We start from the raw sequence: 11,735 nt of genomic DNA on the forward strand, positions 1-11,735 counted from the left end.
CGACCGCATGTAGAGCTACTGTCATTACGAATAATTTATGTTTGTAAAAGTTTTATCGTGACTTGACATTCTTCACTTGCAGACTATTTAAGTTTTATACGATATGCTAATAAGATTTAGCTATGTCAAGGAAATGCTAAATACAAATGAGAGGACATAATTTCGGAGAGTTTAGATCAAATAAGTGAACTACAAATGTAAAAACAGCTGTCCATTTACTGAAATCCACTGTTTTTAATTAAAAATTTTTCTTGCTTGGTAGCAACAGTTGCTAGTAGCATAACTAATTATTTTCCAACCAATAAGATTCGTTCAATTTCATTAACATCCTTCTATCTTAGATAGCAACCTGCAGTGTTTGACTGCGACTCTACGTCTGCTATGATAAGGAGCTTCACAAATTCTAGCATCATTTTTCTCTAGACTTTTTACGGAATATTGACAAATTTCTGATTTGAGCAAGTTCTTCACTCCTCTCGACACAGGTACGTCTGATTTACACGAATTTTGCCATATATAAGTAGACACGTTTGTTCAAAGAACAAATTTTTTTAATTGTTTGGTTTCTGATGTCTGATAAAATGACTAACAAAGCGTTCAAAAATATACTGGCGATATTGCCAAAGTGATTCTTGTTGCTCTTATGATAGCTACTAAGTTCGTCTATTCTCACAGGATAAGATTCGTACCGTTTTAAATGTCACTATTTTCAGACATGGGATTTCTAGAGAAAAACTGCTGTGATGTGAGTCATAACAGGTCCCTGTTAGTGTTATATATTTTCTATTAACCGAAACTTGTACTTAACCCTCTAAAGGCCATATGTAGTGAAATGCATCATAATATAACTACTCCATGCGGTCTGCGTTAAAGAACTCGAGATTGACAAACTTTTAGGCTGACACACATAATGTGTGTAGCATCGTGTTGTGACTCTTGGGGCCAGATGTTTTTTCAATTAAGTTTCGTTTCATGATTATTGCTCGCGAGAAGGCAATGGCCACTAACAGGTTGGATTGTTCGCCATGGCGGTTGCTAAATGAAAAATGCAGACATGCGAACAAATAGAGAAAAGGGAAGCTGTAAAGCAGCACATTTGTTTTTATGTAAAGGAAGTTTCTTGTTTGGTTCATTTTCAATCTTTTACTTTGTTCCTTATTCGCTGATATATGTGCTTTAATTCCCCTAGTTATTACTGTATTGTAAGTCTACATTATTTAATCAATCTTAGCACAAATCTTCGAATAAAACACTTCAAGTTATTGTAACATAAAACAATAAAAAAATGGCTGGCAGAAGTTTTAGCTAAGTAAAAGACCGATTTTATGAAGCAATTTCAGCCCGGGCTAAGTTTCAGCCCAGGCCCGTTATAGTATCCTATCAAAATAGCGTACGCGATTACATGAGAACAATTCTATGTAATGTACCAGATGCATCGCTAGATCCGTTACTGGTATCTATCACGTTGTAGTTAGGACGGATTATAGCAAGTTCATTTATTTAAGTCAATGACCCTTTTTCCTCTCGGTTCCTTCTGAGTCAATTTTTTGAAAAATTGACTGTACAGCATGTTTAGGAACTTATGTGTGTACACTTGTGTTTAACTAAAGTTTATGCAAAACGGAAAAAGATCCTTTTAAACAAATAAGTGCGTCAACCAACTTTCTAACTTAACTCTCATGGTCATCATAGTTGTAGTCAATAATTTGCGTTTTTCGCTCAAAACTGGCCATTAGCCTTTTAGTTGTAGCTATGCTAAATGCTTCACATGCTGTATTTCATGAAGTTTTCTTAAAAACATACGAATTTCTTCATACTTAAATCCTCTATAGAAATTAAAGAAGATAAGTCTTTCAAGGCAAAATTCTTTGTGCAATTAGTCTGAATCAGTGAACTCAATAACAAATTGGTAAAAATGAAATAAAAGAGTTCTTAATCCACAGTTCTCAAGAGTTCCGAATTGAATCGTTTGAAGCCACTTTGAAATTGATATTTTGTCGGCATATAGTACATTGTCTTGTATATTTCACTTTCGCCGTGGAGTTTTGTTTATTGCCGTGGAGTTTTGCTTATTACTGTGGAGTTTTGTTTATTGCCGTGGAGTTTTGTTTATTGCCGTGGAGTTTTGTTTATTGCCGTGGAGTTTTGTTTATTGCCGTGGAATTTTGTTTATTGCCGTGGAGTTTTGTTTATTGCCGTGGAGTTTTGTTTATTGCCGTGGAGTTTTGTTTATTGCCGTGGAGTTTTGTTAACTGCCGTGGAGTTTTGTTTATTGCCGTGGAGTTTTGTTTATTGCCGTGGAGTTTTGTTTATTGCCGTGGAGTTTTTTTTATTGCCGTGGAGTTTTGTTTATTACCGTGGAGTTTTGTTTATTGCCGTGGAGTTTTGTTTATTGCCGTGGAGTTTTGTTTATTGCCGTGGAGTTTTGTTTATTGCAGTGGAGTTTTGTTCATTGCCGTAGAGTTTTGTTTATTGCCGTGGAGTTTTGTTTATTGCAGTGGAGTTTTGTTTATTGCCGTGGAGTTTTGTTTATTGCAGTGGAGTTTTGTTTATTGCAGTGGAGTTTTGTTTATTGCCGTGGAGTTTTGTTTTTTGCCGTGACCCTTGTGGGCCACTGTAATTTTCAGTACACCCAGACAAAACAGTTTTACAAATCAATATTTTGTTTCACTTTCGAAGTCTGCAATGCCTTCATTTTGATAATTCTTCTTCGTGAATGATACATTCCGGATCGGATCGATATCGACAAATATTTTTGTGGATTATGAATAATGATTAGCAAACCGCTTATTCGGAAAATAGAAACTATGTAGAATAGAAAGAGAACATTCTCCTTCGGTTAAACACGGATAACGGGATAAGATCAAAATCTTGACAAAATATTTTCTATTCGAATATCTCATTGAAGTCATTGCCTTAACATGAGTAGAAAAATAAGATTACATGAGAATGATGACATTGCTATCATAGATAATGTCCTACGATTGTCTGCTTTAATTTCTGTCCAATATTTTACTCAATGATTTTACCCGATGATAAATCCTGGATACAGACACTTGCATCAGATTTGCAAATTTGTCTATAATTTTTAAGGCAAGAAGTACCAGAATGAGAAGTATTTAAGTAACCACGTCTATTATTACGAGAAGGTTGAAACAGGCTTATATGAGATCAAAAAAAGACAAAAAATATATGATTTTAAGTATTAGCAGTCGAGAGGGAATTGAAAACTTTTTCCAAATTCCAATGCAAAAAATGCTGTCAGAAAACGTGCAAAAACTGGAAGGATAGCGCGCAAATAAATTTTTGCAACTTAAAATAGCAAACAATTTGTGGTTAAACTTGAAATCAACTTTTAAACTTTTACATGATCCATTAAAACCTTCAAAATAATACAGTAAATTAAAAGGCATTTGATTAATATTCGTTGATGAAGTGTATTAACGAGATAATAATTGTAGTAAATAAATGAGCTTATTGAAACTCGTTCTTTTGCGGTGAATTAAATTTTCGGAAAACTTTCTTTCCCTGTGCATCAATCATCTTTCATTTAGAGATATTCCCGCACTCAGATATTGACGTGATGCACATCAGTTTTTTGCAACAGTTTATTATTATGCAATAATAATTCAAAAATGTCTCTATCCTCTATCACTGAACGATCATGAATGTAAAATATTTTGTTTGTTTAGTAGTAAGGCATTGCTTAGTTATCTCCCACTGATTTTTGACATTATCATAGTAATTTGTGTATACTGCCACGTAGGAAAATACTGTTCATTATTGGGCAATCCTTTAACTAACAAGATTTTTGTAACGAGATCTGTAAAATATAAAGTTTAATAAAGGTACGTTACAAGTTAAGATATACTTTGATGAATTTCTTAAATTTCTAGTTTCTTTTCTCTCTCTTTAAAATCAATTAAAGAATATAATCACACAACGGTTAATTGTCGTCTGTGATGTCCAAGATGTAATATAAAATACAAATTCTCTTTGACTTATGTTCATCAAATAAAATAAAGTTCATTTTGTCTCTCAATGGTTGTAAATTGTGCTAACTTCATATTGTATTTCTACACTAAATTATTGATGAAATGTCTAGTCTATATTGTTAATGAAATGGCTTCCTTGAATATTCACAGGTAAATTTAAACTTCACGACGGAGATGGTTATTTGTTATGGTACTTAAAGTTTATGGAGAAATAATCATTAATGAAGTTTGATGAAATGAAAAAATGTAAGTTGTCTTAATTTCAATTAATGCGTCGCAAATTTTTGAATTTCTCATAACTTATCGTTTTATCTAAGGGTGAATTAATAAAAATCATCTGCAATAACACACTTGCACCGTCATTTGCTTGTATAATATTATATTATTATGAACTTGGATCAAATTAAATGATCTTGTCCAATAATACATTTCTGAGTTTTACGCTTTCTAAATAAAACATTTTTAAAGTTTTTGTAATAACTCAAGAAATATAGCTCCTTGTCTAGTTCCTTTTAATACGCCTCTTCATGAAGTACACACATACATTGTCCTTATCACGTGCTAGCTAATATTCTTTTATAGTTAAGTGTCTGTCAATCATATGTATCACTATAGGGCAATTTATGTGCATGTATTCCAATTTTCCTCAACAATTAATGATGATCGTTATAGGGCAACGATTTTAAATGACGATGAAAAACGATGGTGTGTTTATGGAATTGCACTCAATTTTTTTTTTGTCCGAGCTGTTCAAACTTATCTTGAAGAAAATATTTCAAAGGAGTATGATAATTTAAAAAAATCTCATAATATTCATGTTCAAACAGCTCACAACTTTCCTTCAAAAATATATCCTCACGATCTACATTATGAAAATATCAACAATAATGAAACAAAGGTTAGGTCGAAATTTAACTTTGAAGTTAAGTCACATGTCGACTTTGGAAAACTTTTCCTTCAAAACCACATGGCAAAGTTTAACTGTTACGACAGCTGTGACGCATCAGCAATGCTTAATTTACTAGAAAGGATACCAATTTTTTCCAACCCGGTCCAGAATGCGGCAAAAATCATTAGAAAAGATAGAAATTGTTGGGCTCACTGCAATCTTAAGGAATGGAACGAAACAGATTTTCATCAGAAAATAGAAAATATGAAACAACTTGTGAAGAAATTGAGTTTAAAAACTGAAGATGAAGTTTTGAATGATATAAATCATTGGAAAGATGAAGGTATATTTTTCATTATTTTATCATTGAGTGGGTTTTATTAACGTGTTGCAGAACGTATGTAACAAAAAATAAGTTATAACGTCTTCATCCAAAACATCCCAGCAATACCGGTAAATCGGTATATCGTATATATAATATATTTTATCAACACCATTTTTATTACATTTTACAGCTTTGAAATTGCGGATAAACGTTCGTACTTTGTGTGAAAAGTTAAAAGATCACATTGAGTACAAAAAATTACCACAAGAGACGCTTGACAAATTTTTGAATTGCATTAAAGAAATAGATCAGTTGAAAAGACGTGTTGACAAAAATGAAGACAAATTTGATCAACTTTATCAAAGCATTATTAATGGTATGTTATTAAAACTACAAAATTTCAAGTGCAGACTTATAAATTTAACACCAAAAAACAGACTATTGAAAAAATGTGAACAATTTGCAAAATGTTGACAATAAACCATTAGTGCTATAAATAGAAATGCATTAAAGAATGAAGACGAGATGTCTTTCAAATAAAACTTACTTTAACATTGTATTTTTATAGATTTTGACAATTGTGACATCTGTGACAGCGATATCGATTTACACTACCAAAAATTCGATCCACAAACAAGAAAATGGTTGATCAACGATTTCTCTGCTTGGTTCGATGAACCTGGAGAATCAAGAGCTTTTGTATTTATGGGAGATGCTGGAGTTGGTAAAACAGTTATGTCAGCTGCTATCGCTCAACGCGCTAAGGATTATGGGAAGTTAGGAGCAGCATTCTTTTGTAGACATTATGATGGTACACGTCGTGATCCAAAATCTCTCCTGGCCAGTGTTGCTTATCAGTTAGGTAAACATTTTCCTGATTATTTGAAATTATTGGGAGGGGTGTCTGAAATAAAAAAACAACGAAACGATACAACACTAGGCGTTCAAGAACTTTTTACTAAGTTTTTTGACGATCCATTATGGAAGCTTGAGACTTTTTCAAAAACTCTCATTGTGATCGATGCTTTAGATGAGGCAGATTATGATTCGAAAAATGAATTTTTTGATGTGGTAACTTTTCGTTTTCCCAAACTTCCACAATGGCTACTTTTCTTCATAACAACACGTCCAGTAGATTTCACACAATTTACTTTGAAAAATTACAACCCAAGTGTAAAGATTTGTTCAGGAGATGCGAGTAATGCTAAGGCTTATGAAAAACATGAACAAGATATTCAAACTTTTTTGGAAAATCAAGTCGACTTCACTGGTAAATCATTTTCTGCAAAAGAAATTACAAAAAATTGTAAAGGAATGTTTTTGTTTGCACATTATCTTGTCAAAACTCTCAAAGATTCATCTGAAACGGATCTTGAAAAATGCCCACAAGATATTGATGGTTACTTTCTTAATAATTTCAAACGTATTTATGAGAAAGTTGGAAAAGATTTCTATAAAAAATTGTTAGGTTGTGCAGTGGTTGCTCCTTCACCTCTTCCTAGTTCGTTTATTCCATTTCTTTTAAAGAAAGAAAATTTAAATCTTGACGAACAAGAAGTAATTGATGCTATTTCACTGTTTTTTTCTTTTGGTGAAGAAAAATTCACCTTTCTTCACAATCTTATACCTGACTGGCTCACTGACAAAAAGCGCGCTTCTCGAAAGTTCGTAATAGATAAAGCAGCAGCACAAGTTTTCTTTAAGGAAATTGTCATCGAAGTTTTGACATCATTCCTGGAGAATGGACTACCATTCAATGACTCAGATGAAAATTCCCTTGTCTGTTACATCCTCGAAATTGAGTTTCGTTATCTATTTCATCTTTCAACTGAAAACTCTGAATTGTCGAGAATATTTTTTCAGTGTTTTACTAACTGTGAGTTTCTCAAACAACGAATACAAAGCAGTACATCAGGTATTTTTACCATTTTAAATGACATTCACTTTGCAATTGGAAATATTGAGTTAAAAGAAGATGAAAAACAAACTGTTAAGGAACTACTGTCGATTCTTGAAAATGACAGATTTTATTTGGTAAATAACCCTCATCTTTTGGACTCCAGTCTTTCAAGGTTATCCTCGAAGGTCAGACAAGCATTTATATCACAGCACTCAAACCAATTTAGATTGTCGAATATTATTTCAGGTGACAACATTCATATTAAGTGTGACGTCTATGCTTATTCAACAGACAGAACTTTGTTGGCAGGAGGAAAAGGAAACGTTCTTTATCTGTTTGAAACATCTTTTTTTCAACAAAAATATGGTCCCTTTCAGTTAAACGTGGACAAGATTCATTGCTTAGCATTCTCTCCTGACGACAAATGGATATTTTTTGGGACATTAAGATTCTGGTTTTCCGTAGATGAGAGAATGACAGTTGAAAAAACTCAATTTCCACAAACTGATACATTTTATAACTGGGCTTCTTTTGTTGAACATGAACATGTAAATTACATAGCGGTAAGAGCGGAAAAAGTTGAATGTCCACCTGATGATGAATGTATATTTTCCGTCACTCCTGAGAAATATCCCACTTCTTTCAAACACCAAATCTGGGATGTCAAAACAGGGGATCATGTGTTCAAGCTTATGTGTGAAAGTGATCTTAATAATCAATGGAAACTAAATTCTTTTTTCTACATATGGCATTTTTTCCCATATACTCTTTATGAAACATTCTTCCGTAAATTGTCTCCAAAAGAACTTCTCAGACATTGTTTGGTAGATTTTTTTTATGCATTTAAACCTAATGTAAAATTCTGCGACCAGGGGATTTACTTTGATTTGTTCTTCAAGGGGAATATGGTTTGGCCATCTAATTTGAATCGTCGTTTTGAGCTTCTCAAAGATAGAGTATCGATTGTCAAAGAAGAGTCCGTTTTCATTCACAGCATTCCAATATCTTTACATAATCTGATTTGGGGCGATATAGTTTGTTTGTCTAGTGACAAAAATTGGTTGCTTCTTAAACATGAATGTGAATTTCATTTGTACAATTTTGATCATTCTCAAGATCATGACGAGGTTCACCTTAAGGACGATACTGCTGAGACTAGCTATGATAGCTTCAAGCTCCATGGTGTTATGGAAGGAAATTCAGATATATTTGGTTTTACGCATAATAACCACGCTATTATTTACAAAAATAGAGAAACTCTTTTCGCTTGGTTTTTGGATAGCAACGAGCATTTTGAAAGTGTTTCCACATTTTCCCTTTTGCTATGTATGGAAGAAAAAGTTGTATTTCGATCGAAAGGCGAAGAAAAAATGATTTCTTTACAAGACTTTCCTGCCCATTTTTTAAACTCAAACTTTCATGAAGACAACGTAGCCTTTTCCAAGTTAGAGACATTTGATGCAAATAAATGCAGATTCTCTTATGATACACGGTATTTTGTAAAATGTTCTAATTCTGAACTTAAAATGTTTTCCGCCGATTCCTCTTTCTCCACTTCTGAAATAGTTCATAAACTGAAGAATGGTGAATCAGATTTCCATTTTGTGTTGTTTTCTCCAGACTCGTCCTTGATTCTATTTTGTACCAATAACAAGGATTTTCGTAGTCAAACAATTTACGTCTGGTTTGTGAAAGACAAAGATTTAAAGCTTTTCCTTCCTGAAAATTATTTGATAGAAGTAGACACTTGTTGTTCTTCCATGAATAACCGCATAATCATCTTGTGTAGAGGAACATCAATTTGGATATACGACTATGATGGAAATGTAGCCAGTGAACCAATCACGCGTTCATTTCAATTAGGTAGTAAACTCGAGAAGTGTAGCCATTGTATTCTGTCGTCTGACGACAAAATGTTAGCTTGTTGTGTAGAAAATAGAATAATTTTTTACGAGTTGCTAAGTGCTCCCGAAAAAGCATCTCAATTTAAACATTCATGCATGGTTAAGTGTTGCTATTTTATGGGAAGAAACAAATATGTTTTGTTTCAAGATATTGCAGGTTACATGTTCATGTTTGATCTGAGTCAATGGAAACTTGTAACACACTTTAAAGCTGATGCTTCAGTTAAAATTTTTAAATTTACTGATTACAAAATAACTTGTATTCAACCAAATGGTAAAATCAATTTTCTCGCTATTCGCGGTTTAAAGGATTGGTCAGGCAAGGATTACAATCTACCTTATAATTTGTATGTGAGCGACTTCGCACCTTTTACAAACAGTGATAATGACGATTATTGCATTGATAGTGAATTGTGGCAATATGAAAGTAATGAAAGTGATGATGACGATTATGGCAATTATAGTGAATCTTCGCAATCTGAAAGTAATAAAAGTGACGATAAAATGGTTTAACAATGTAGCTTGTAATTTATGTGTGTTGTTAATTTCACTAATAGTGATAAAGAAGTCGACAGTATCACCGACAATGTGAAATGTCAGCTGAATTTATTTTGAAGGTCCAGGGCTGCATCGTTGAGATGTTACAAGAAATGAAAACTTTTGTCATAAAAACTCGTTTCATTCATTTTTTATGTACGACTATAATCGACGCCTCCATCAAAGCATCGATTTTTTTCTAAACGAAATAGACAAGGATAAATTTGCTAAACGAATTTTCATAATCGTATCTTTACCAACTTGAAAAGTGAGGGTTATTGAGAAAGCGAGCTTCTTTACCGGGGGGGGTGGGACAGTCATACAAACAAAATTAGTATTTTGCGGTCAGAGGCAAATGTAGATAAATTATATCAACTTATTTGTTGAGTTATTCAAATTTCAAAACACACCTTCACATTTTTATGAACGTATATTTTGAAATTAAGATTTTTCTGCTGGTTAAATCTGCAAATGTTTGCAGTATAGTGTATTGTGAAAATATGCCTCCCTCCATACTCCGCGCCTAAATCATCAACCTGAAACATGCAAAGTTGTTGATAACTTGATCATCTAAGGCAGGTTGCACAAACCTTGGATAGCGTTATCCATTGGATAGCAAAAAATTTTCAAACTTGTAAAAAAGGTGTTTATATATTTTTTGAGGCAAAGAAATTCCGTAATCTTAAAAGCAATGTTTAATTTCAGTGATTGCTGATTAGGAATCTTATAATTATTGCTTTTTAAAACGTTTTATAAGAATTAAAAAAATTGCTATCCAATGGATAACGCTATCCAGGCTTCCTGCAACCGGCCCCAGTTCCTAAGTTTCTTAAATTTTCTGCCTTTTTCAATAATTTTAAAAAACATTTGCTTAAGAACGTCATCTTAAAATCAAACTTTTTGTGAAGATAACACAACTGTGTTGTGTAATAGTTGAGAATTCTTGATCTTAGAGATTGGGGAAAGTTGATAATTTAGAGATAGAAATGTTATATGTTGTGTAAACATGTAAATTTGTGGTTCTATTTCAGAAAAACATAATGAAAAAAATACCTTTTTTACACTTTTTAATAATTTATAGCAATGTTTAGAAAATCGTTTTGAGACAATTATTGACGTTATTGATGTTAAAGAGTCATTTCGTTAGTAGAACCCGTGGACATTAAATCAAAAAAAAAACTTATTCAAATCAAATATCACCCACTACGACTTAACCCACCCGTCGTATTGAAAAAAGTCATCTTAACGACAGTCTTCAACATCAAATTAATCCGTGAACATTGCTATAAATGTAATCATTTACTTTTTGATATAATTCTAGATATTTGTAGTATAAATAAACAATACTATAAGAACCATGTTTATATGAAAGGTGAGACAGAACTTGACGAGTCTTTGTCACTTACCAAACAACAGTTGGGATCCTACCAAAGACGAAATGTTGTTCGACACGTAAATCATTCTTCATTTCCGACAAAAAAATACGAAAAGCTGATATTACATCAGACTTGTCTTTAAACAGAAAATTTTCAAATATTGCTACCCTACCCCTACAAAAAAATATAACGTTTCGTTTAAACAACCCTCAGGTTACGTCTCTCCATTCATAAACAGACCTTAATTTAGAAATTGTAGATGTCAGTTAAGATAAAAAATGTTGTTGTAAGTAAAAGTAATCCAAACATCAACTGGTCATAAATTACATTATTTTTATGATGTTTGCATAAAGTTCATCTAAATGACTGGAACTTTTTATAGCAACAAGTGTTTAGCCATGTAATAATCTTTTAGCATTTTGTAGACAATTTATTTAGTGGATTAAGAAGGATATTAAATAAAGTATCAACCTCAAATCTACTGGAAATAATGTTTTCTTTTTTATTTTGTATTTATCAAATAAATATTTTTTCAACATAAGCACCTCAAGATTTGCAATGTTCCTAGAAATTGCTTTAGTAGTAAAAATTGCTACTTAAAGTGCATAACATGGATAATATTGCAAGTCATCGTACAATTTTAGTTCGACAATATTTAGGTCCAGTGGTGGATCTATGGATGGTCAGGATACATTACAATCTATTTCCATTTTAAAATACTCTGGAGCGAATCCTATTGGGATTATTTCAGTCTTAAATATTCTTTATAAACTTTTAATGTTGTTAAAAAGTCTTTTGAATTTAAAATA

At 32.4% G+C, this 11,735-nt stretch overlaps 2 protein-coding genes across 9 annotated transcripts in view; both read left to right on the forward strand.

Moving 5' to 3' along the window:
* The first annotated feature begins 326 nt into the window (after nt 1-326).
* Nucleotides 327-11,403, forward strand: LOC124447731. Of its 6 annotated transcripts, XM_046998716.1 has the most exons (7): nt 327-485; nt 3,767-3,848; nt 4,146-4,241; nt 4,668-4,700; nt 4,823-5,227; nt 5,400-5,585; nt 5,778-11,403. In XM_046998716.1, the coding sequence occupies exons 4-7, from the start codon at nt 4,682-4,684 to the stop codon at nt 9,524-9,526; spliced, it is 4,359 nt and encodes a 1,452-aa protein (XP_046854672.1). In that variant the 5' UTR covers nt 327-485; nt 3,767-3,848; nt 4,146-4,241; nt 4,668-4,681; the 3' UTR covers nt 9,527-11,403. The 6 variants fall into 6 exon arrangements, with proteins under 6 accessions (XP_046854672.1, XP_046854670.1, XP_046854671.1 ...); XM_046998714.1 differs by having other exon boundaries at nt 4,668-5,227; XM_046998715.1 differs by lacking the exon at nt 3,767-3,848 and having other exon boundaries at nt 4,668-5,227.
* LOC124447743 overlaps nt 2,759-11,735 on the forward strand; it is a 53,127-nt gene continuing 44,150 nt past the window's right edge. The window contains exon 1 of one of the 3 annotated variants that reach the window (XM_046998745.1): nt 2,759-2,894. The gene's annotated coding sequence lies outside the window, so the exon portion shown is untranslated. The remainder of the gene's footprint in view (nt 2,895-11,735) is intronic. The other 2 variants (XM_046998746.1, XM_046998747.1) reach the window with 2 other exon arrangements.

The sequence above is a fragment of the Xenia sp. Carnegie-2017 genome, unplaced genomic scaffold, assembly GCF_021976095.1.
Source record: "Xenia sp. Carnegie-2017 unplaced genomic scaffold, XeniaSp_v1 HiC_scaffold_23, whole genome shotgun sequence".
Lineage (NCBI taxonomy): Eukaryota > Metazoa > Cnidaria > Anthozoa > Malacalcyonacea > Xeniidae > Xenia > Xenia sp. Carnegie-2017.